This window comes from Colletotrichum paranaense (genome assembly GCF_030867605.1).
Source record: "Colletotrichum paranaense strain IMI 384185 chromosome Unknown Scaffold_6.1, whole genome shotgun sequence".
Taxonomy (NCBI): Eukaryota; Fungi; Ascomycota; class Sordariomycetes; order Glomerellales; family Glomerellaceae; genus Colletotrichum; species Colletotrichum paranaense.
Window position 1 is genome coordinate 1813692 of NW_026848964.1, and position 23522 is coordinate 1837213.

General features: G+C 55.9%; 8 protein-coding genes across 8 annotated transcripts; 4 read left to right on the forward strand and 4 right to left on the reverse strand.

The window, feature by feature from the left end:
- On the forward strand, positions 1-742 carry CPAR01_08261 (uncharacterized protein; the record flags this gene model as incomplete). The annotated part of the gene is made up of 2 exons (XM_060492529.1): positions 1-274; positions 372-742. The coding sequence occupies 2 exons, from the start codon at positions 1-3 to the stop codon at positions 740-742; spliced, it is 645 nt and encodes a 214-aa protein (XP_060348899.1).
- A 3278-nt stretch (positions 743-4020) lies between these two features.
- On the reverse strand, positions 4021-5206 carry CPAR01_08262 (GNS1/SUR4 family protein; the record flags this gene model as incomplete). Its single annotated transcript, XM_060492530.1, has 4 exons — positions 4021-4352; positions 4400-4612; positions 4663-4732; positions 4781-5206. The coding sequence occupies 4 exons, from the start codon at positions 5204-5206 to the stop codon at positions 4021-4023; spliced, it is 1041 nt and encodes a 346-aa protein (XP_060348900.1).
- A 2216-nt stretch (positions 5207-7422) lies between these two features.
- On the forward strand, positions 7423-8402 carry CPAR01_08263 (cytochrome c oxidase subunit Va; the record flags this gene model as incomplete). Its single annotated transcript, XM_060492531.1, has 4 exons — positions 7423-7625; positions 7870-7915; positions 8031-8148; positions 8281-8402. The coding sequence occupies 4 exons, from the start codon at positions 7423-7425 to the stop codon at positions 8400-8402; spliced, it is 489 nt and encodes a 162-aa protein (XP_060348901.1).
- A 759-nt stretch (positions 8403-9161) lies between these two features.
- On the reverse strand, positions 9162-13716 carry CPAR01_08264 (uncharacterized protein; the record flags this gene model as incomplete). Its single annotated transcript, XM_060492532.1, has 4 exons — positions 9162-10043; positions 10095-10256; positions 10305-13313; positions 13372-13716. Coding segments are annotated over 4 exons (4398 nt in total), but the record flags the coding sequence as incomplete, so codon positions are not given.
- Positions 13717-14383: 667 nt separating this feature from the next.
- Positions 14384-15572, reverse strand: CPAR01_08265 (emp24/gp25L/p24 family/GOLD; the record flags this gene model as incomplete). The annotated part of the gene is made up of 5 exons (XM_060492533.1): positions 14384-14674; positions 14728-14916; positions 14972-15208; positions 15278-15351; positions 15437-15572. The coding sequence occupies 5 exons, from the start codon at positions 15570-15572 to the stop codon at positions 14384-14386; spliced, it is 927 nt and encodes a 308-aa protein (XP_060348903.1).
- A 173-nt stretch (positions 15573-15745) lies between these two features.
- CPAR01_08266 (PhoD-like phosphatase) lies at positions 15746-17767 on the forward strand (the record flags this gene model as incomplete). The annotated part of the gene is made up of 4 exons (XM_060492534.1): positions 15746-15820; positions 15880-15891; positions 15963-17536; positions 17584-17767. 4 exons carry the CDS (start codon positions 15746-15748, stop codon positions 17765-17767), a joined length of 1845 nt encoding a protein of 614 aa, XP_060348904.1.
- Positions 17768-18333: 566 nt separating this feature from the next.
- On the forward strand, positions 18334-19896 carry CPAR01_08267 (uncharacterized protein; the record flags this gene model as incomplete). Its single annotated transcript, XM_060492535.1, has 5 exons — positions 18334-18602; positions 18753-19104; positions 19155-19329; positions 19461-19794; positions 19869-19896. 5 exons carry the CDS (start codon positions 18334-18336, stop codon positions 19894-19896), a joined length of 1158 nt encoding a protein of 385 aa, XP_060348905.1.
- A 426-nt stretch (positions 19897-20322) lies between these two features.
- CPAR01_08268 (calcineurin-like phosphoesterase) lies at positions 20323-22257 on the reverse strand (the record flags this gene model as incomplete). The annotated part of the gene is made up of 4 exons (XM_060492536.1): positions 20323-20347; positions 20400-21316; positions 21371-21960; positions 22089-22257. The coding sequence occupies 4 exons, from the start codon at positions 22255-22257 to the stop codon at positions 20323-20325; spliced, it is 1701 nt and encodes a 566-aa protein (XP_060348906.1).
- Between the last annotated feature and the right edge of the window lie 1265 nt (positions 22258-23522).

Sequence of the window (23522 nt, forward strand, 5' to 3'; positions counted from 1 at the left end):
ATGAAGTTGAACATCCTACCACTGGCCACTCTCCTGGCCTGGGCCTCTGCCGCGCCACAAGACCCCCAAGTGCCGCCAGTCTCAACCTCCATCACGACAATCACCGTCAACGGCCAGCCGCCCGCGCCCACCGAGCCCATCCCAAACAACCCCGGCCCGGACCCCGTCCCCGCGCCCGCTCCCTCAGGCCCAGCACAGCCGGCACCCGCCCCCGGCGGCGCCCACTGCGTCTGCGGCGCAACCTACTGCGGCAAAGTCCTCGTCGGCTTCCAAGGTACTGTCCGCAACTCGTCCTCCTCTCACATCGCTTCTTCCACGTCTCCAGACAAAGAAATCTCCCTTTCTCCCACGAGATCCTAACACCCCTGCAGGCTACACAACCGAACAAGTAGGCCAAGGCTACTGCGCAACCCCGGGCACAAACTGCGCCGCCGCCGCCCCGGCCGTCGAGTCCCTCGAAAACACCCTCTTCGTCTGCATCTGTCCTCCCGGGCAAAAGACGGGGTCCGCCATCGAGCTCATCTGCCCCTGCCAGGGCCGCTGCAAGAACGACGAGCCCGACTTTATCGGCCGCTGCGAGACGCCCTGCAACCTCGGATGTGCTCCCGCTGCTTCTGCCGCGCCGTCGGTGCCGAGTGCTAGCGCTTCTGCCATTCCCGCTGCGCCTGCTCCCGTTGACGCGTCGCCGGTTCCTGTGCCGGTTCCAGCTGCGCCGCCTGCTGCTGGGAGGAGACGGCCGTAGTGTTCTCTCTCCGTCGCTATTCGGGTTGTCCTACGAAGGTGTAGTCGGGGCTCTATTCTCTCCATTTTACTAACTATCTTTCCTCCGCGTCTTTGTTGCGGGTCAACGATGACCGGGATAGGGTATTTCATAATTCAGCACCCCATGAAGGGTCTGAGTCCTACGCTCTTTTTCAGCTCGACTGGGTTGTCGCAGCAAATAGGCTACCTGTGCTTTGGAAAGATCGCACATTCTCTGGATCTAGATACCGGACATTCATTCAAAGTTTTGAGTACCCAACATCCATAGCCTTTTTGCGATGCGACATGGACTTCTGAACGTTCCAGACTCGTGAATTGGACCTTGCTTTGTTCATCATGATGGACTGGCTTACTCTTGAGAGGGAAACCCCAGAAGGGAGACTCGTGCTGGTTGGCTCGTAAGAAACGGTTGTGGTCAGCGTGTCACTGATCCAATTCTCCAACAGCCACAACTACTTCGCAACTCGGTTCGGATTTCCTCAAAGCATGGCAAAGACAAGCCGTAGGAGACCTCGAACCGACCGTAGACTGACTGACTGACCGCTTGCCCGGGGCCGCATGATTCTAAGGTGAACAAGAGACAAGTCTTTGCAATAGTAGTATCCTCTTGTGGGAAAACCTCTTACCCCTGAACAGACTGTTTATCAGCCACCGACTTTGGGCCATATCAGTATTGTGTGGCAAGCGTATCACCTTGGGTTCCACACCGTGGAAGGTATGTAGAGCCTCAGGACACTCCAAGAGGCATGCATGTTTCCCTCTCTCTGGATTGAGAAGATGGGTCTCGAATTGGGTCTGATATCCTGATGGCTAGAATTCCAAGGGCGAGGCATCAGTGGTTGAAGCGAGCTTCGGGTCGGTCATTCTTCGATACTTGAGGAGAAGCTGAGGGAGAAGGGAGAGTTGGGGGTTTGGAATACTGCTCACCAATAGGCCAGTATTCAATAGTCAGAAGACTTCGTCAGTGTTGAGATGCCGGCTAAAAACTCGAGATCAACAATGCTCGGACCACTCATTTTCCATTCGTGTAGCGCTGATGGTGCGTTGAGCAGCATTTGGAGAGCATCTCTTGCCAGCGATGGTATCGTCATCTGCTCAAAGATAAGATCATCTCTCAGCTAGAAAAAAAACTTCCCATTCCTTCCAGCATCGTCCATACCGTGCCATTCCACACACAACCTACAACCACCGCCGCCACAATCCACACTCTTCCCGTCCTCACCCCGTCCTTCAACACCATTCCATCCCACGATACTCAGACAACCCGGTCGGCTCCTTTCTCCCAAGGTATCTCATCCACAAAGTCCAACACTCGCAGAATGGTGGAAAGTCCTTAGGCGAGCGCACCTCGACTCCTCCCAACCACAAGTTGACCGAGTCCACCCGATGGCTCAATGGTAAAAGCGACAGGCTCATCGTAGTAATAGGGTCACAAATACTACCACGATAATCCACCGATCGGGGTTCGAGTCCTATGCTGCCTTGTGGTTGCGGCGGTAACGCTCGGGTAGCGCGGGGTCTCCTCCCGAAAGGGACGAGATTGAGCGTAGAACATTCTTTTTTTGTTGTTTTGGTAATTGATTTGGTAGTGTAATGACTGGCTGAAATGATTTGTCTTATGACGATTGGGGGATTCGAACCGAGTGGTGGTGGTGATGATGATGGTGCGAGTGGTGTTGAGGACCTTGGGCGGCTGGCCCCCTTTGTTTCGCGCTCAGAGCGTCAGTCTGGGCAGGTAAGAGCGATGGTCATTCCTAGATATAGCTTGAATGACTGAAGGCCTTTCAAACTCGACTTTCAGTACTTTGGTGGCAATCTTTCTGTACCTGCTCCGCCAGAATCGAACAAGGCCGACCCGAAGCATGCTCCAATCACTGATCCCTTGCCCCTTGGAACCCAGGCCACTGGGATATCGATCTTCTGTAAAATGGTTGGAAAAGTCCTTTCTCCGATTTGGGATAGTAGGCCAGAGGACGGCACTCGAATCTCCCCCGTCAGTCCTGGGCAAAGGTCGCGGCACCCCGAGACGAAAGCCTGCCTTGCCATGACATGACCTACGTCAATGATAAGCGACACCCCCAAGGCAGACAGCTTTTTTATGAGAGCAGCATCAAGACCGAAGAAGTCCCAAGCCCACCCTTCAGCCTTCCAGACGATATCCCCAGAGTGAGTCAGCCAGCCTCATGTCAACCAAAGTCACGGCCTCTTCCACAGAAACTCTCCACGACCTCATCTTCAGTTAACATCACCAGGGCACACCAGCACAAAATTCAGTAAAATCTGTATCGTATTCTTCTACCTATTACATCCCATTCATCAAAGCCGAGCCCATGTTCAGTACACCTTGGCGAATTAACCCCTGAAAAGACAAAGTCAGCATCTTGGTGTGTCCAGGATGTCCTTGAAAGAAACAAAGGTATTGTGACAACAAAATCAGACGTGATCAAACGTTTTCTCAGCAACCGCACATTGGTGCGTCTGAGTGAGCTGGGTAACGTGTAGGACTCATCATTTTGGGGGAGGGGGAGAGGGGAAGAAAGAAAAAGAGGAACATACCATCGAGGAAGACCGTACAGCCAGGCGTGAGTAACCACACCGTCCCAAGTCCTTCCAAGGGGCAAATCTTGCCAGATGCTGACCAACAGCTCAGACTTCACACCAGCCAGAGACAGGTCTGCATTGTGGTGAAAGAGTTATTAGTATCATTGAGCCAGCACGCCCCCCCCAAAAGCTGAGGCGACGGGCCCGCTCCCATCTATGACACACAAAGAAACACAAGGAAAATTACAAATGTTCTAAGTTTGTTCCTCCTCCGGGCGAGAGAGCGTGAGGCTCCCTTTGCTGCCATCGCCCAGTAAGATCATTTCGTCTTTTTCTGCAATGATGCCCAACCCCACCCCAGTTCGCCAAAGGCACAAACATACAAACGTCGTCAGCCTCCCAGGTCGTCATACACGTCCGACTGTAGACCCCCACTGCGTATCACAGCAGGGCTCCTTTTTTCGTTTTTCAAAGTGTTGCCTCGCCAGTAGCGAGGGAACGATGCAGTAATACACAGTTGTGAAGAAAAGGCCACGCCTTGGAAAAAGTCGTAGTCGCGCGGCCTGGCATGCCGTCAAGCCAAAGAATAAGGTGTCTCGTCACATCCAAACGCGTTAAGCCGTTGACATATCGGCAAACAGAGACCCTCAGATGCCTGTGCGGTCACCTGCGTATATACACTCCACAGAGTGGACGGCACCAAGATTGGCAAGGGGTTTACGCCTTGCGGGATCGAGGAGTGGAGGAGCCGTTGGCCTTGGCTCCGCTGGCCTTGGCGCTGCCGTTGGAGTGGCCGGCGACAGCCGAGGCAACAGCGTGAGGGTCGGGGAGGGGAGCCTGGCTCATGCGGCGGAGAGACTTGCGGGTCTGGGACTTGCCGCCCTTCTTGTAGGTTGCGAGGTAGAAGGAGATGAAGAGGACGAGGTAGGAGCTGAGGATACCGATACCAGCAAAGGCGGCAAACTCCTCACCGGCACACTCGCCCGCATTGGGCATCCAGGGGAAGTAGGTCGAGGTGAAGTAGGTGTAGGAGGCGAAGTAGACGAAGCCTGGGACAGTTAATACTTTGTTGACAGACGGACTGAGTGCAGCTTACCGAGATCGATGATGAACTGGATGATCTGGAAACGAGTGACCCACTCCTTCCACCAGATGCGAACGCCGCGGGCACTCTGGAAGTAGTACCAGTACATGACGACGTGGACGCCGAGGTTGAGGGTGATGGGAACCCATGAGACGGCAGTGGAGCCAATCAGCTGGGTGTAGCAGAGGAGAGCAGTCGCGCCGTGGTGGTAGCAGTGGAGGAAGGCTGTAGAGTGTCAGTCTCGAGGGTTACACAAACCAGGGAGGTGCGCATACTCAGAGGCTTCTTCTTGAGGAAGAGGAAGACGGTGTCGAGCAGCTCCATGTACTTGGTGAGGTAGGTCATCTAGGCTGGTCAGCTGGTGTCAATCGCGCGCCAGTCGATGGAACGTACGTAGTAGAGGACAACGAGAGGCTGGGTCCAGCCGCCGTCGGCGTGGCAGATGGAGTGGAAGATGCCCTTGCGAACAACGGTGGGCAGGAGCTCCTCAATGTAGAGAGCGAGGAGACCGGCGCTGATGAGGGTGAGGATCAAGTTATGGGCGAGGAAGAGACCCTTGAGCTTGTAGGGCTCGCGGTTGCGCATCCACTCGCGTCCTCCAAAGATGATGGTGTAGTAGATGATGACGAAGATGCCGGCCGACTTGATGGTCGACATGGGCGTGACGCCAGGCTGGAATCTGAACTCGCTCACGGGGTAGCCCACGATGGGAGTCCAGACCTTGTCGAGAAGAGGCCATAGGTGGATGCCAAAGGGGCGGTCGAGCGTGGGGAGAGGCAGTTGCTCGTAGAACGAGGAAGGTGCTTGTGTGGCCGCCATCTTGGTGGTTGGTGGTGTTTTTTTTCGTCGAGCTCGGTGGGAGAAGAAAGACGGGTGTTGTGGCGCGATTATCTACTTGCGAAGATTTGCGACAAGGTGTTCGGTTACCGTGGGTCTTTCGATGGGGACTCGACACGGAAGACGCGGATTGATGGGATGGAGGAGGTAGAGTGTGTTCTACTCAGCAATGCAGCAGCGGCGGCGGCAAAGCGGTTCGATGGACACGACCCAGAAAAGAGGCAGAAGTCTAAGGAGTGACGACAAATAATGGAGGGAAGAAAAGAAGAATTGCAGAAAACGCGCTCTCGCTCTCTCTCTACCCGCCGCAAGACACCCGATGAGAGTCTGGAGAATTGAGACGCGGGGAGGGGTCGGAAGGGAGGTGATCAGACAACGGGAAAAACGCCACGGGCACGAGTTGGTTTATGAGGAGGAGGAAAAAAGGAGGACGGACGGGGAAGGACACGAGCAATGGAGCAAGCAGCAGCAGCAACAGGCGGCGATGCGAAAAGTTGTTGAGATGGTCAAAAGGGGAAAATTCCGATCCAGAAGGTCAAGGTACCCTGTACTTGTCGCGCAGCCTTTTTCGCGGCCTTCATTTGATCGTGCAGCATGTGATTCGCTGTCAGACCCTAGCGCAGCCAATCATGGGCCGTGCCTGGGCCTATGCTCATTTGGGTACCTGGTCGTCCAGCGACTCCAGCGTACCCACTCGACGTAGGTACCTGGGTTTCCAAGGCACTGATACTGCCTGTAGCGCGCAAACACGTGACCCAGCTATGTCACCGCCTGAGTAAGTACAGTGGACGTAAGGAACCTTGAGGTAGGCAAAGTACGGGGAACAAGATGCCGTCAAAGGCCGGACGTTGTTTAATATTCACCGTCCTGATTGACTGGCCAGATGCTCCGGTAGGCTTATGTCGTTCGGATACTGCGGTCTGTTCGACCCTTGGCAACACCACAAAACATCCTACAGACAACGAACATACCGTCAGCTGCCAGACGACGCGGGCCGTTGCAACCCAGTCTTGGAGACCTTGCAGGTTGGTTCCATGCGTTCCATGTTGGAGAGGTCTTACTCTTCGGAGACGGGAGTCTTGGGTTGCGCTGAACAAGGTCCAGTTAGTCGTCGGGCTAACCCACTGCCAACTCGACCTAGCCCCAAAACAACCGTCACGGCCGCATGTACCGAGTACCTCGACTGCTCGTGATGCACATTGCAATCTCGGAAGTTTAGGCTACGTTGCCAATTGCACAGCGCAGGCCGTATGGAGTAGACAGAGAGTCAGGTCTTTTCGTTTGTACTATCTGTAGACTGCATCCCGTATCCATACAAGATTGCCTATGCAAGCAGAAAGAGGGTCAATAAAACAATTGTGCCTCGGCTCCGGCACCCAATTGACCTTGTACTGATCAACTGTCTCCCACGATCATCGAATCTCGATGGGGGACGTGCTGGATGCCGTCACAATCTCCGGCTTCTTGGTCCGGCCACCTCCGGCCCCGTGTCTTCTCCCCCTTCCGTCCCAATCAGCCTTCCCCCCTTGAAGAGAAGCCGTGCAGCATATGTGTATCCGTACTTGGGAGGATGGGATGGTCGGTGCAACGGAGCCTCAAGTTTGCTCCCAACTCCGGCCCGGGGAATTGGTGCTCTGTGTCCATTGCGGGAACCCCGGGGGGAGCCTTACGAGATCCGAACAAAACCCCCGTAGTTCACGTGTCCCAATGGTCTGTCATATTCCCGGGGGGAGGTTGAAGATGCACCCAAAACACCACGCAACTCTGTCAGGGTTCCTGGGGAACCAGTGAGAGCCTGGAGGATGAGTATGACCATTTCCAGATTCGGGGGAGAATCGTCCACAGTGGCCTGATGATTGACACGCGTGCGTACAGCGCCAACACTGTGTTCATCCGCTGGTGATTTACACGTCAGGCAGCGGCAGCCCAGACACAATTCACACGGCCTGGAGCTTCACAGCTATTGGCTCTCCCCAAAGCAAAGCACACCCCAAAGCTACGGCTTAGTCATCCAATCAAAATCTCGCAGAATCCAATCCTTTTTCGTGCCTACCAAACTCCAACCACATCATCCGACTCAATCCCGAACGAAACGCCCGTAGCTTTCGCGAAAAAATAATCGTCACCGACGCAGCAACCTCCACCTTCGCCTCTCCTCTCGGTCGACCCGCTACCACTCTCCTCTCTAATCGAACGAAATGTCTGCCTCTATCCTCCGCGTCGCCGCCCGCGGCTCGACCAGCTTCTTCCGCGCGAACCCCATCCGCCAGCCTCTCGTCGCCCGCTCCGGCATGCTCCTGCCCATCGTCGCGGGTGTCCCGGCCGCCAGCAACTTCAGCACCAGCGCCCGCCTCCGCTCCGGCGACCACGCCGAGGAGACTTTCGAGGAGTTCAGCGCGAGGTGAGCCATACATTGCTTTGGATTGTTGGATTGGGTGGTTTCGAAGGGGGGGTCGTGCGGGTTGGAGGGAAACTCTCGGGCGAGAGGGACGATAGGGATGTTGGAAGGATTGGTGCCTTTTTTTGCCCGCCAACCACCATCATGCCACCATCTCCATCCCTCTTCATCCGCGCGACAAAGCCATTGACCCTCGTCGACCCTCGGACTCGCTTCTCAATTGGCACCGCTAACTTTTGCACCACAGATTCGAGAAGGAATTCGATGGCGTCCAGGACGTTTTCGAGCTTCAGGTACGGCCTCTGACACTATGCCCTCGGGATCTGAACCTAGTCCCCTACTACCCGTACCCCCGGCAAAGAAGTGGTCTGATGGGGCGAGGCTGACTCTTTTTTACCGCAACAACAGCGTAACCTCAACAACGCCTTCGCCTACGACTTGGTCCCCTCTCCCTCCGTCGTCGCCGCCGCTCTCAAGGCCGCCCGTCGCGTCAACGACTTTGCTACCGCCGTCCGCATCTTTGAGGGTATGCATCCACCCTTCCCCAATTGCTGTTGCAGCTGTGCAACGTGCACCCGGGTTCCCGTCTTCCGCAGGCCCGAGCAACACTGCGGATGCCCTGCACAACTGACTGAATCCCAACTGACACACCCAACAGGCGTCAAGGCCAAGGTCGAGAACAAGGGCCAGTACGAGCAGTACCTCGAGGAGCTTAAGCCCCTGAGGGAAGAGCTCGGCGTCCCCCTCAAGGAGGACATCTACCCCGAGGAGAAGAACTAAGTTTTCGACCTCCGAATTCAGCAAATTCAAAACGAGGGTTAAAACGAAAGGGAATATCGAGATTCGTTGGAACCGACATTACCCCGGCTAGGGCCAAAACAATATTAAACTCGAAACCAACTTGTATATTTCTACAGGAGCCAAGAAGAGAGGAAAGAAAGGAGCAAAACCCGACAAAGTCTGCTTGCCGCGTGTGTTTGTGTCTGTAGGAGAAGTCCGATAGAACGGGAGGGGGAGTTTTTTCTTGGTAGTGTGATTTTCCCAAATCAAAGTCCCATGTACCATCTTAGAGCCTCTTCTCAATGTCATATGTTCAACCAGTCTGTCTACCAGAACCCAGCCTGCCGTGCTTTTCCTGGGCAGTCGTGACGTTGAGCAAGCAAGTGAGCCAATTCAGTGGGGAACAGCTGGGGGACCTGCATTCCAAACGTCTCGGGAATGTAACGCCTCGATGCATCTAGTCACAGGTTGCCAAGCGACAGCTTTCTGATCATCACCAACGAGATAGCAAGACGTGTCTTTCGTAGCATATAGCCATCTGATAACTATCCAGCTCAACCACAACCTCTCAGAGCCAAGGCATCAAAACACAGCGAAACCCTCTCAGTGGTATCTTTCTCTCTAAGGGTAAGGAAACCATTACCGAGCTCTCGGTAACAACGGTACACATCAAATCAGTACAATGTCCTCCCCTGACATCTCCAGACTCTCCTCGCAATCTTTCAATCCCCAAGACCGCCATCACGTAAACCCACGTTTTCAATCCCGCAAATGGGGCCACCTGTTGTTGGCCGAGTTATTAAAAAACTGCAGACCCGCAACGGGCGTACCGCCGCCAGATTCATGCGGCGTAGGCGACGTCCCTCGACTAGCCGAACCACCGTTACCGCCACCGCCAGCAGCGCGTCCCGTTCGCGGGCTCATGACGCTCAGCCGCGGGCTTCGGGGCACGCTCTGCTGCCTCGTCTCCCTGCGTCCGTTTTTGAGCGCCCGCAGCTCCTTCTCCACGCGTGCGAGCTCCTTTTCGCGGTCCTTGGTGATGGCCTTGGTCTCGGCAATCTGCCTCTGCATCTCCTTGACCTGCTGTCCGGCGTTGGCCGTGACGTTGAGGACCTGCGCGAGGTTACCCGGGACTGACGATTGCATCGCGGCCACCTGTTCCTTGAGCTCACGGTTCTCGCGAGAGAGCTCGCTGTTGGAATGGTTGGCCGTCTGATACGCGTCTCTCGCGTAGCTTAGCTCGCCGTCCCGGCTCTCGAGCTTCTTCTCGAGCTCTGCCACCTTGGCCAAGGCCTTTTCGAGTTCTGCCGTCTTCTCTTTGAACGTCTCCGTCGCGACGGAGCCGGCGTTGACGAGGGCTTCTTCGAGAGTGGCGCTCTTGGCCTTTAACTTCTCTTCGAAAGCCTGGGCCTTTTCTTGCCACTCGCGGCTCTTTTCCAGGGCCTGTTCCTCCTTTCTCTTTGCTTCATCGCGCTCAGCCTCGAACTTGGCCCGTTCCCGAAGCGACGCCATGTGTGCCGCCTGAATGGAGTTGGTGGTCTCGTCGTAGCTCTTGACCCTCTTGGAGAGATTGATGACCTGTTTCCGGAGATTGGACTCCATGCTGTTCTTCTCCTCTAGCTGATGCTCGAGTTCGGACACCTGATACTCCGTTAGCAATCTGTAATGTTGAGCCGTGCCAACGCTCCCTACCTTATCCGTTAGAGTGTCCAGATGCTCCTGGGTCGTCTGGACGTGCAGCTGTGACGGTCGAGGATTCAACTGACTGCGAACCGCTGCGTCAATGTCTCCCGGATCTTGTCCAGGGAGCGGGCTGACCCGAAGGCGTTTGACAGCCTGCTGCTGCTCGCCATCCTACGCACCTGATTAGCACTGATTCTATACCACAAAAGGGCAACTCACAGTTTTGCGCTTGCGGGTCGGCTCCTCCGCCTGGCTCTCGGGCTGGCTGCTCGAGTACAAGTCCAGAACAGAGGAGGGGATAAGCTCAGGGTCCCAGTCGAAGCCGGGGTCGGGAAGGATTGCCTGATTGGCAAACGAAACTGCGTAGTGATCAATCATGACGCCCTGGTTATCTCTTTCGTCAAGATAGCTCATCTTTCTTGACTGGCACACGGCGATGCATAGCGCATTCTGTCGTACCAAGCCCGTGAAATCCGCCGGCAACAGTAACTCCAGGTGCTCGATAGAGCACGTCGTCGTGAGCCTCAGCAGCATTGGCTTCTTCCCGTTCATCTTGCCCCATTGATCAAGGAGGTCTGTCTGCAAAATGCCATTGTCGAATCCAATGACGACGTCAAAGTCGCTTAGGTCATCGACGAGAGCCTGCTCGGAGTGCACGAGAACGACGAGCAGAGAATGCTCATCCTGGCTTTCCAGCTCATGCAACCCCTTTCGCGAGTACGCCATATCCCCGGTGCCGACGATAGCCTCGAGGTACCCGATGACGTTGATATCACGCGCAAGAATGAGTATCTTCTTGTGGCTTGTCTGGAGTCGCTCGAGGAATCGGCCCACAAAGAAGAACTTGCTATTGGTGCCCATGGCATGCTTCTTGAGGTCTTCTGCTGACAAGGCATCAATCGAGTCACCGTCGAGAGGCGCGGGCATGTCGCAAATGTCGCGAAGCTGGCTGAGCATTTTGCTAATAGACTCTATAGCGGTTTTATCGGGGACGTCTTCCTCGGACTGCATATCCTTGGTGAATTGCTCAATCATATTGCGATAGGACTTGATGGTGCTCCGATACAGGGGGCGAATGTTGGCCGGAAACGAGAGCGTAACCAAGTATTCGCTCTGGTCCACGGTCGTAGGGGGACCTGAAAGGTATGGCTCTTCAATGTCCGGCGAAGTGACAGTGCTCTGGTCGCCTGCGGTGGTCTGGTCTTCCGGTAGCATATCCATAGGATGGTCCTCGGGCTGAGGAAGTGTGTTCGATGCCTCCTCGGGCTCGACTGATCTGCTAATGTCTGAGGGGGATATGGTGATGGGAAGCTGCTCGGCTGCTTCAGGTGGCATGAGATTGCTGGGAAAGATGTCTCCCATGCTAGCAGTTTGGTGCTCTTCGTGGATCAGAGGCTCCATCGCCGGCTCGACCGGGGCGCCGGCAAGTCCAGGCATATCTGTAGACGACGTGACTGGCTCTCCCATGGTCCAGTTTCCTGTGAGAGGCGGCTGCGAGTTGATTTGGATGGATGGATGATCCATGGGCGCTGAGAATGCAAGATCCGCGTCCAGTGAGGGGTCATCGTGACGAATCTGAGCCGACTCAGTCGTCGGACTCGTCAATCCTGCCTCGCCTAATGTGCCTTGCAACGCAGCTTCTTGGATCCTCATCAGCTCCTCTATCGCCGAGAGTGGTTCATCGCCCGAAGTGTCCATGGCTGGAGGTAGACTCAGCGGCCGGTCAGAGCCCTGAGACTTGTTGGATGATGAGGGATGAGGGGGGAGTGACCGTCTTTCGAAGCAAGTCTGAAAACTGTCGGCCTCGGAAACCTCGTCCTCGTCGCGTTGTGATGGAGGCGACCCTGAACTGGTGACTGTGGGACTGAAGCGTATGCGCGAAGGTCTTCGACGGACGGTATCAGGGACCACAGGCTCTTCCGTGGAGCTCTGGCTTGCGGAAATATCTAGGAGAGGTTGAACGACTTGAGCAGCTTGCGTGTTCTGGCTGGGGCGTGTGTCAGAACAAGCAATGACTTGCTCAGTCGCCCACTCCTGATTTTCGGTCTGTTGTTGCGACTTGCTGGAGGCGCTCTTCGCTGATGAAGTTGCTTGAGAAGTCGAGGTGTCGAAATCAAAGGCAGGCTGGGTGAGGAAAATGGGCGTCCTGGTAGGCTGCGAGTCCTGGGGATAGTCTCCAATGGCGGAGTTTTCAGCCTGCTCGACTGCGCGCAGGTCGTCGATCTGATGAGATGGAATTGACCTATCAGAGACTGAAGGAAGGGAGTCGTGTTCACGTGAGGCGCGTCGAGGTGGGTGCGATGCTGCAGGCTCTACGGCGGAATGCCGATTAAAAGGTGAGGCTTGGTCGAGGTCAAAGCTTGGGCCCTGGCTTGGTTCAGGGCTGTTCTGCGTCAAAGGGATGTAACCCGATGACACCGGCTCCGGTGGGTGATTCTGAGATGCCGGGTGAGGCGACTCCAAGGGTGTCCGACGCACAAAGAAGTGTGAACGGTGATCCGCTGGACTGAGGTATCGGGCCTGGGAATCCGTAGACTTACTCAGGGAGGTCCTCAGGCTAGACTGCTTTTGCGAATCCGGAATCTCACGCTCGACACAGGCGTCCCCTTTGTTGCTTGTCGAGGCTCCTTGTCTGCTGGAGAACGGCGAGTCCTGGGTATCGAATGCTGAGTACTCTTGAGAATCGGGGATCGTCCTTTGACTGAGGCCCTCGGTGATGACTACTTGGCTGTCTTCGTCTTCAAGGGCCGAGATGGGCTGCGAGCTGAGCGACGTTGACCCTCGCGAGTCGGATATACTAATGTATTCTGAAAAGTCGCGATCTACTTTGGAGGGAATCGCCACGAAGAAGCTGGCCGTGGTGTTGTTGTATACAACATCCGAGGCAGCGTCGGTATCAACCTCTGATGCCGACGACAGCAGGGAAGGAACCTCACTAGGGTACCGCTTCTGCTGAGGTGGGTTCGAGTCGTTGTCCGAGTCCGGATTCTGCAGGTCTTCTGACTGCCTAGACTGTGGTCTCCTGCGTCTGTTTGCCGTCTGCACGGGCTGGCTACTGTCGATCGACCTGGTGGACGGAGTACGCGCCGGTGAGCCCTGCTGTGCTACACCTCGGACGTCCCGCAATACAGGCTCTCCTGCTGGCGCGGTGCCGTCCTCCTGATAGACCAAATCGAGTTTCCTTCTCCAATCGAATATCGCTTTCGAGGTGACGTCCTTGCTTGGGGCCTGGTTGGAGTTAACAATCGCTCCGATAAACAAGGGGGGGGGGGGCACTTAGACTTACCCACGTGGGACGGTATCGCTCGCCGGTTTCCGGGTTGTCTTCCCAATCGACGAGATATTCAATATTCGAGCCGTTTCGCCTTTCTTTTAGGATATCCTTAATGATGTACCATTCCTCCTTTGGCTGTTCCTTGTGCTTCTTTGGGTTTTTGGAGCTGCGGCGCGAGTCCCTCGGCATTGACGAGTCGCGATCCACCTCAGCAGAGGTGGTGTGTTGTTTTGGAGGTGCTCGTTGGCGCGGCGGATTGGGCTGGCGTATGCGGTTTCGGGTCCATAAGTATCGCTGATCATGGGAGGATGCGCGCGTGAGGTTGCGATATGTCCGAGCAAAGTCGCTAGAAAGGACCTACACAGGTCGCACGCGAGGCTACCGTTGCTATCGCAGCTCGTGAAGCTCAAGCCCGAGCTGGGAAGACCACTGCGGGTCTACCTGCAGCCTGCCGTGGCTTGTGCACGAGCCACAGATTCAGCCAATCAAATGTCGCCGACAGCTCACTGAGGATGGCAGTGGTTGATGCCGTCTATCAATGTCTCTAGCACAACTGCGACAGCTGTAGGTCCCAAAGTTTGGTGGAAGAGTAGTGTGCGAGGAAAGGCAGTGGCTGGCATCTGGGAAAGTGTGGCCTGGCGGGACGTCGCAAATAGTACCTGTTGGTCCGTCGGGCCTTGAAAGCGTTCAAGCTCTCGGCCCCGACACCTGCGGGCAAACACATCATGGCAACAGCCTCGTCACAAAGAACCTCGACTCTAGGGAGAACACTCATTAAACCATTCATCAAGTCCACTAGCGGTACCGGTGCTACATGTGCTCCAAGGCTCCCAGTTACGGACCAGTCGACCCGCAGACTCCCTTCTTCATGACAACAGCGCTGAATTTTGATCGTCGTAGATATCTCATTCCGTGAACCACATCGAGTCTCTTTTTACTTGTGATATACACGAGTCCCTGGTGACTCCTTTTACCCCGCGCCGCGATGAAATCCAGAATAAACTTTTTTGGTTCGTTGCGCCGTTCATACGTAGCCCTTGCGCGCGCCCTGGAAGAAGAAGCGAACGATAAACACCTGCAGAGCTCCCATAAGCACGATGAGGGCGCACTGGATCATGCTGAAGTTGATGATGCGGCCTTCGGTGCTGCGGACAGTGCTGAAGTTGCGGTTCTCTCTGGTGCGGAAGTACTTCTGGCCTCTCGAGATGGTCGAGAGCTGGCCGGAGAGCTTGAAGATGGTCTCCTCGAGGGTGGAGTGCTGTTCGGGAGAGGCACCCTGCTTGGCGGGAAGCTGAGCGCGAACCTCGTTCTCGACCTGGATTGGCATGGGTCAGTAGAGCTTGGGTTGGGAGTTATTCGGGAACGTACGGCAATCTCAAAGTCGACAAACTTCTCGGCAAAGGTACTCATCTCGTTGTTGAAGCAGAACTCGTAGTCGCCCATCTGCTGGGCCGTGAAGACAAAGTCGCCCTGGCGCTCCTTGGCTCCATCGAGGATCATCTTGTTGCCCGGGCCGGTGACGGTGTAGTCGACATCGAAGGAACCACCGGATTGGACCTGTTACGCATCGCTGTTAGCTTGATGCAGCACTTTGAAGTGGTGGTGAACGCACGGCAAAGTAAAAGGCAATCTTCTCGTTATCCTTCTGGGTCTTGGCGTAGAAGCAGGCCTTCTCATTGGCGTGGAGCTTGTAGGTCAATGCCGTGGCAGCGACCTGGGAAACGAAGCAGGCAAAAAGCCCGCAGGCAATGGCGGACACCCTCATGATGTGTTGTTGCGTGGGGAGAGTCCTGGGTGGGCGCGTGAGGGTATCTCTCGTCGACTCGTGAAGCAGGGGATTCTGGACAAGCTGTCGCCAAAAGGGTCACTTAGAACGGGCCACGATTGAAAGTTCGGCGCGGAAAATTGGCGCCGCTACGCCCCTTGGGAGCACGCACGGGCCAGCGGCAGCGGTGCGGGAGAGCAAGGTGGCACCTTTGCACCTCCAGTCCACTGTCTCCACAACAGCAACAGCTCCCTCACCAGCCACGCTCACATGCAACGGGAGGTGGCTTGTTATCGGTGTTTCAGCGCGTACGGGGCATATCATCAATCAGTGACCTCATCTCTTCAGAAGTCAGCTCAGCTGTCACGTCACGTCTGGCAGAGCTTCCACCTCTGGCAGGGCAGGTCCACGGAGTACCACCAGCACCTTCTATCAAACCTTCTTCCATTGTCTCGTCCTTTCTCTTCAATACCCAGCTGCAAGGGGAGCAGCTCTTGCCTTTTTTTCTTTCACAGACGATCCCTGCAAACTATTTAATTCCACTATTCCTCCACCAGTTCAATCTTTCGCATCTACAACCTGCAATTTCCAACATCTACCCACTACGGAGCTCTCGGCGTCATGGCGGTTCAGACGCGCATCGCCACCACATCCTCAATCGCGTTGAGAGCGGTCTCGTACCTCTTTCTGCGATGGGTAGGTTCTTCAACTTTGTCTTTTAACAATTGGTCGCTAATCATTGGATGCAACTTTAGTTCCCCGGCCCAGTAAGTTCCACTTATTCCCGAGCGTTTGACTGTCCAGGCTTGGCGCATCGTGCTGATCATGGTTGGTTTAGGCTGCTGTGCCCATGAGCATATTCGCACTCTTTGCAGTCTTTGTGCCTTCCTTCGTATCTGGGTACATTAATGAGCCAAAGTACGATGTCGTGGAGGACGACGTGGACGTGACGGTCAAAGAGACTGTTACCGAGGATGTCGGCGGCGCCACCAACGGCCATGTCGTTGCTGAAGAGATCCGGGTCGAAGAGACTATCGTCGTTACAGAAAAGTCCAGTCCACTAAAGACGCTCCTGGCGGGAACACCGAGCTCGACCAGCCCTGTTCTTTCCATCTTGACCTTCCTGATCAACTTGGCCTTGGTCGCAATGACGGCCGACTTCTTATTCCGCGTTCGACAGTACCATCCGGTCGACGACCTCTCCTTTGTGCGTCTTGGATATGTCTCTCCGACAGAGGCAAAATTCGTCATTCGCGAACCCGACCAGGCCAAGATGCCCGTTACGCTCGAGATTCACATCAAGGACCCGCAGCCACCCTTTGACAATCCCATGTGGCAGCTTGGTGGCGGGCTGAGATTCACCGACAACACGACCGACTTTGCGACAACCTTGACCGTGCCCCTGAAGCACTCCCAGCAGAGAGTTTATGAGTGGCGCACGTCCAACAACCACAGCGGCGAGTTCGTGGCCCCGCCTAGAGCTGGGCAGATGTCGACCTTTAACGACAATAAGTTCACCTTCTTGTCGACTTCGTGCATCCTGCCGCGCTTCCCGTATAACCCCTTGGAGCACGCCCTGGCGATTCCCGGCATGCGCCATTTGGCGAGGGTCTTACCTAGTCTGCAGGCGCAATTCATGCTCTTCTTGGGCGATTTCATCTACATTGACGTACCCAAACGCCAGGGCAAGAATGAGGAGGACTACCGTCAAAAGTACCGTCACGTCTACGCCTCGCCGGACTGGGCACCCGTAGGACAGAACCTCAGCTGGATTCACGTTCTTGATGACCATGAAATCGGCAACGACTGGTCGTCAAACACCACTGGCGTGTATCGGGCCGCAATCGAGCCGTGGCACCACTACCAGGAGCTGGCCAACCCGCCTCCCGCTCGCGTTGCCGGGACCACAAACCTCCGCAGACAGGGCGCCACCTACTTTGAGTTTGTCCAGGGCCCCGCGAGCTTCTTCATGCTCGACACGCGCTCGTACCGATCCGACAATGACGTTCCTTCCGACAGCCCGGAGAAGACGATGCTGGGTGCTGAGCAGCTGGAGGACTTCCTCGCCTGGCTGAACCGGCCCGAGCCCAAGGGGGTCAAATGGAAGATTGTTGCCTCGTCGATTCCCCTGACCAAGAACTGGCCCATCAACCGCAAGGATACGTGGGGAGGTTTCCTGGTGGAGCGTCGCAAGATTTTGGAGGCCATGTGGGATGTTGGCGCCAGGGGCGTTGGTGTTGTCGTCGTCTCTGGCGATCGCCACGAGTTTGCGGCCACCAAGTTTCCCCCTCCCGCCGATGGAAGATGGCCTGAGAGCGCCGCCGCATACGAGTTCTCGTGCAGTCCGCTGAACCAATTTGCATCACCGTTGCCAAGCTACAGACAGACCGACAACGAGGATGTGTCTCTCAAGTAAGTGCAGTCGCAGAACATTCAAGGTGCGATACTAACAGGCATAGGTACATCCACTCTGGCAACTCCAAGTTTGGCTCTTTGACCATTGAGAACCTAGCGGAGGGCGAGCAGAGCTCTCTCAAGTACAACCTATACATTGACGGCGAGATCGTTTGGAACACGATCATCCTGTCACCCCCGGTCGAAAAGGCCCCCAGCTCGTTTTGGGATAAGTTGAAGGGAAACTAGGATAGACGGGCAGATATATGTGATATGATCAGCATCAGAATTTGAATCACACGTTATTGCAAGCAAGGCATTGCAGTTCGCTCCCTGTTTCGTTTCCGGCGCCGGTTTTCATCCGCACCGGGTGTACACATCAAAGGACTGTTGCTCATCTTTCGTCTACCATCGTGTAAGCCCCACCGGTGCTGTCGTAGACTTCGTTCACAGGAACTTCGAATTCCTCGCATCATCACCGCTGGCCAATCGCAGGGGCAACGTTTGGCCAACACCGGCATGCATCCTGCGTTGCGCTACGGCACCCCCTCTCCCGGACGATGTTGTCCAGCCCCCGGGAATAAGAGACCGGATGACGGTCTGCTACGCCAACTCCTCAATGACAATCGGATTGCCTCACACAAGTGCGGAGAAGCAACCTGCATGAGCTCCAAGCCGAGATAACATCACCTACCCCATCGAATCAACGAACCTGTCGCAGACCAAACATAACCAAGCTTGGAGCGCTTCCAAATCCTGCAGAACTTCAGACTCGAAAGATAGGTGAAAAGGGAAAGAAAAAAAAGACCAGAGAAATGGCAATGAAGCGCCTCCAACAGCTCGGCAACCAGCTCACGCAGACCTCTTCTAAACCAGACGAAGAGACAATGGCCCCCGCAGACTCCAAATTCGCCCTCGACGAAAACGGCATCCCGCCGTTCGAGTCGCTGCCCCTCGGCAAAGACGACCCGCGCTTCTCGGCCTGGGGCCTCTACGGCGACAAGGACGAGCTGGGGACGCTGAACAGGTTGACGGACGAGCGCGTCGCTGCTGCTGCGAGGGAGGAGATTAAGACGGGCGCGAGGTAAACCTGACCATCTGAGCACATCGCCATCATCGTCCTCCTCCACGTGAAGTCCACAATACCCAAACCTTGTACCATGTGAAGAAAGGGGATTCATGAGATGCGAGATGATGGAATCTTGGGGGGAAAAAAACTGACGGGACCGCACAGAGTCTCCCTCAACTGGCCCCTGACAGCCCAATCCGCCCCCTTCTTCAACCGCCGCGCCTTCCACCACGACCTCTACCGCAAGCACCCGCGCTTCGTAAACGACGACGAGTGGACCTTCAACTCGCAGTCGTCGTCGCAGTGGGACGGCCTCCGGCACTTCGGGTACCAAAAGGAAGAAAAGTTCTACAACGGCGTCTCCATGGACGAGGTCCACGCCGTGGACGAGGAGGGGAGGCGGTCGACTGTGAATGGGATCCAAGGTAACCATCTCTCTCAATTTCCCCTGCTCTCCCAATTGCTTCTTCCGTTTAGCTCTGTCGAGCGTCGAGCCTACCCCCGTGCGCCTACCACGGTGTGCTTGGGTTCCAACAGTATGCTGACATCCCAGAAAAAGCCTGGCAGAAACACGGCATCGTCGGCAGAGGCATCCTCGTAGACTACCACACCTGGCGCCTCGAGCAAAACATGCCTTACGACCCCTTTGCGCGCGACTCCATCCCCGTCGCGGACCTCCAAGCCTGCCTCAAGGCGCAGGGCACCGAGGTAAAGTTTGGCGATATCCTCATCACCCGCACAGGTATATCCCCCCCCCCTCTCTCTCTCTCTCTTCTGTCTTCTCTCCTCTCGCCCCCAATTCCCATACCACGTCCCTCTCTTCCCACGTCACAACTCTCTTACGATAACATGACTTAAACAACAAAACGACAGGCTTCACAGCAACACACGCCTCCCTCCCCCCCTCAACCCTGTCCAACCACCTCGCCGCCAGCCCGCAAACCTTCTCCGGCGTAGCCCAATCCGAAGAGACCCTCCGCTGGGTCTGGTCCAACTTCTCCGCCGTGGCAGGCGACCAGCCGTCCTTCGAGTGCTGGCCCCACCGCGACCCGGAGCACTGGATGCACGAGGTCCTCCTCGCCGGCTGGGGCATGCCCATCGGCGAGCTCTTCGACCTGGAAGCGCTGGCGGCGCAGTGTAAGCGCGAAAAGAGGTGGAGCTTCTTCGTCGTGAGCGAGCCGTGTAATGTCCCCGGCGGTGTTGCGAGGTAAGATCAAGGGTACCCCGTTTGACTTGGATTTGTTGAAGTCTGGTTTGCGTCTTGGCTAACGGATTGTATAGCCCACCCAATATTCTCGCCATCTTTTGAAAGTCTGGTTTCCCCAGTTTCCCTGGTCCTCTGAGACACCGTATACAAACCTGCCAAATGCAAGCGAATGTAAAACACTTCAAGGAACATGAGGTTCAGTATCTGTCACCAGCTTGGAGAAGATTGCCGGGGGTCTGTGGTAAAATAATCAACATGGTCACCCAAAACCCCAGACTTACGCTGTCAAACCTCCATCATGTAACCTACACTGTACACGATAGCTTACGGTTCAGCACATAATCAAGACCACGCCCCCAACACGCCCCCAGAGACCCTCGTGAAGTTGAAATGCTTTAATTGTATTCGTATGCCAGCTTTCCTAGCTGAGCTAATTTGTTGAAACAAACCAAGCCTTGACGCCCTAGTGTGCTATCATCCGCCGCGGGCCTTCTATCGCCAACACCTCTACCCCAAGTAATCGCTGTCTCATCCCTTGTGACTCTTACGGTCGCTGCTAATGTGTCAGTCAAAGGAACTTCAAGGGGCGGTGCACCACAACTCACGTGCTCAATCTCCTAGAAAGTTGCTGCAGCTTCTTGTCATTGGCCGCATCCTCGGCCGCCTTCTCCAACGCCTGCTTCCGGTCCTCATCTTGCTGCTTCACAACCTCGTCGTGGCTGGGTGGAAGTCTCTCGTTCTGCAAATCAACCTTGCGAGCATCCTCGAATGTGTTGATGGCGTTCTTGATACCCTCGGCGCCTAGCATCAGGGTACCGGCAGGCAATCGGCCACCGGAGACGGTCTTCAACTCAGTGACACGCTCCGACTCTTCGCGCAACACCTGGAATACACGCGAGAGACGGCCAATGGCCAGAATCTTGTTCTTGATAGCCCGTCTCTTGTACTCGATCGACTCGGGATCCTGCGAGGCGCCGGAGAGGGGCGGCGACATGGGGCCGGGGGATGTGGACGACGGGGTGGCGTCCTCCTTGAGCTCCTCCTCTGAGCACGTGCTGAGGATGGCGATGAGCATATCGGTAATCTTTTCACCGACAAAGGGGAGCGACCAGGTGAAGACGTCCATGAAGTTGGGCAGCCAGTAGGGGTGAGGCGTGCAGTTGAACTGGCGAATGTTCATGACGTTGTTCTCGTACTTTAGCACGGCAGCCTTGTTGTTGTAGACGTCGAGGTAATTCGGCGCGGAGAAGATGGTCATGACACTGGGGAAACCCGTGGTGCGAGTCTTACGGTACATGCGGTAGCCGGCGTCTTGCGCCTCGTGGGCACGAATGACGGAAAGGAGGTTGTTCTTCTCGAGGAATGCGCATGCGGCGGGGTATGAGAAGAAGTAGGAGCATCCGCGGACGTGGTTGTGCAAAAAGTAGTCGCTCGTCTTTTCTTGGCCAAAGTCCTCGAGAGGGTCGGCCCAGAGGATGTCGCACATGAGGCCCTGGGTGGGGGGCTCGCGGAAACGGTCAATCTGCGAGGTACATCGTTAGCTATAATCCTCGTACAGAGGCGAGTGTATACTCACGCTGCGCAAGTCGTCGAGAGTGTGAAGCTCCGGGCTCAGGCCACCGTGAATGCACAGGAACTGCTTGTTCATGACGGCAGCCAGGGGCAGGCAGCAGAAGGACTCCATGCAGGCCTCGTAGATGGCCTCGGAGTACTTGTGCTTGCACTCGAGCTTGAAGGTGAAGTAGTCGGTCAAGTGGCGACACTCGTGGTTGCCGCGAAGCAGCCACAGAGTCTTGGGGTAGTGGATCTTCAAGCACCAGAGATACAGGACGCACTCGATGGAGAAGTAGCCTCTGTCGACGTAGTCGCCGAGGAAGAGATAGCGCGTCTCGGAGGGGTCGCCTCCGACTTCGAACAGCTTCATGAGGTCGTAGTACTGGCCGTGGACGTCACCGCAGACGGTGATGGGCGCATCCATCTCGAGCAGGTTGGGCTCAGCGCGCAGGACCTCGGTACAGGTCTTGAGGATCCATAGAGCCTGCTCCTCGGTCAAGCGACCCTCGCGGTAGAAGTGCTGCTTGAGGAAGTTGATGTTGGGCTTTGTGTGGGTTTCGTCCTCGAAGAACTGCTCGTCAGAGGGCGTGAACATGGCGGGGGCCTGGACGTCTGTGGCAAGAAGTCAAGTTAGCGCTGAGGTCACTGGGTTGCGTGGAGACAAGCTCCAGACGAAGACATTCGCAGCGATGACGGCGAGGCTGGCGGAGGCAAAGCAATAGCGGGAGCATCAAGCGTACCTTTGCAGACTCGCTCCATGGTGTTGACCTGGGTGCCATCTTCCATGGTATGAATGGTGAAATCAATCTCGGGCAGGGGCTTCTTCTCGCGAATGGCGCGGATGGCATTGTCGACCTGCTGCTGGGTGCGGCTGCCCTCGCCAGGCGTGCTGGCTCCCTCGGGGTCCATGATTGCTGATGATGTGTGTGAAGATTGAAGCGGCGAAATCGAAAGGGGGTACTAATCGGCCGGGGGGTATCTATGATGGATACGAGGGTACTCGGATGGCAGAGAAACAGAGCGGTGAAGGGGAACGGTTAGGCGAGAACCAGCTCTGGATCAAGTCGCGATGGGAAAAGGGGGCCTGCAAAGAGGCGAGCTGGGTGTGGAGCGAGGTCGTTGGGCACGAGACGGCAAGAGACGAGGCCAGGCTTTGCGATGCGATGCGAGGGGTAAAAATTGAGGTGAGAAAGATAGGGCTGAGAAGGGGGAGTTGGGTGAAGGGAATTGGGACGGATGGGATGCACTTGGCCAGGTCTGTTCAGTCCAGTTCAGTGTTTGGAACCTAAAGGACCAGTCGTCAGTCTCCAGTTTCTGGCTCGCTACGCAGGCGGGCACTTTACGAACGCTAAGTACTAAGGTACGGGAGGCGCCCTCCATTGATCAGTGATGCGGCATGCCAATCCAGGGCATTCGGGGTGCTGGTGCTATCGCTCAGGTAAGCTGGGAGCTGGGGAACACGCACACCTCCATTGGATAGGTCACCTCAGATGAATTGGCAGGTGGCAGACGCCAAATGCCCGCGGACGGCGGGACAATGAAGCTGCGTGTACATCCCACCTGGCGCCGGTTTGGGTGAGGAGACAAGTACCTCAACTGACCCCTCTCTTTCGTGGCGAGAGGCAGCCACAGTTGCCTTTTCTGCCCCTTCCCCCCACTTCCTTCCACCAAAGTTGTACCGCAGTACATCGAGGAAGAACGGTACGTACCTGCTTTAGATGATGCTTCGCAGCTTCTTACGCAGTAGACCCTTTTTCTTCCCTTCCATTTCCCCTCCCCCTCCTCCATAGCACCACAGCAAAAAGCACCAGCACTTTTTCCACTTCGCTTCGCCTCCAATTGCAGTGCACGCAGCCTGCAGCACGGTTCACCTCGGACTTGGCCAGCCAAAGATGGGAATATCACGACGCGCATTGGACGCAACCCGCTCGCCTGCCCCTCCTCCGCGTTTTCTCACCACACGGACACGGGCCCAATTGTCTTAGAGTCTGTCATCATTCGCAGCCCTCTGTGCTGGCCTGCGTTCTACCTCTATCCAGTCTATCGGCTGCACGTCTGTCTACTAGCATGGCAGCATGGCATCCCTAAGACTCGGCCGTGTAGCTGCACCATTCGAGCCAATGACCTTGATACGCAAGCAAGCTCCGGCTCGTCTTATCGGCTGATCAAGCAGC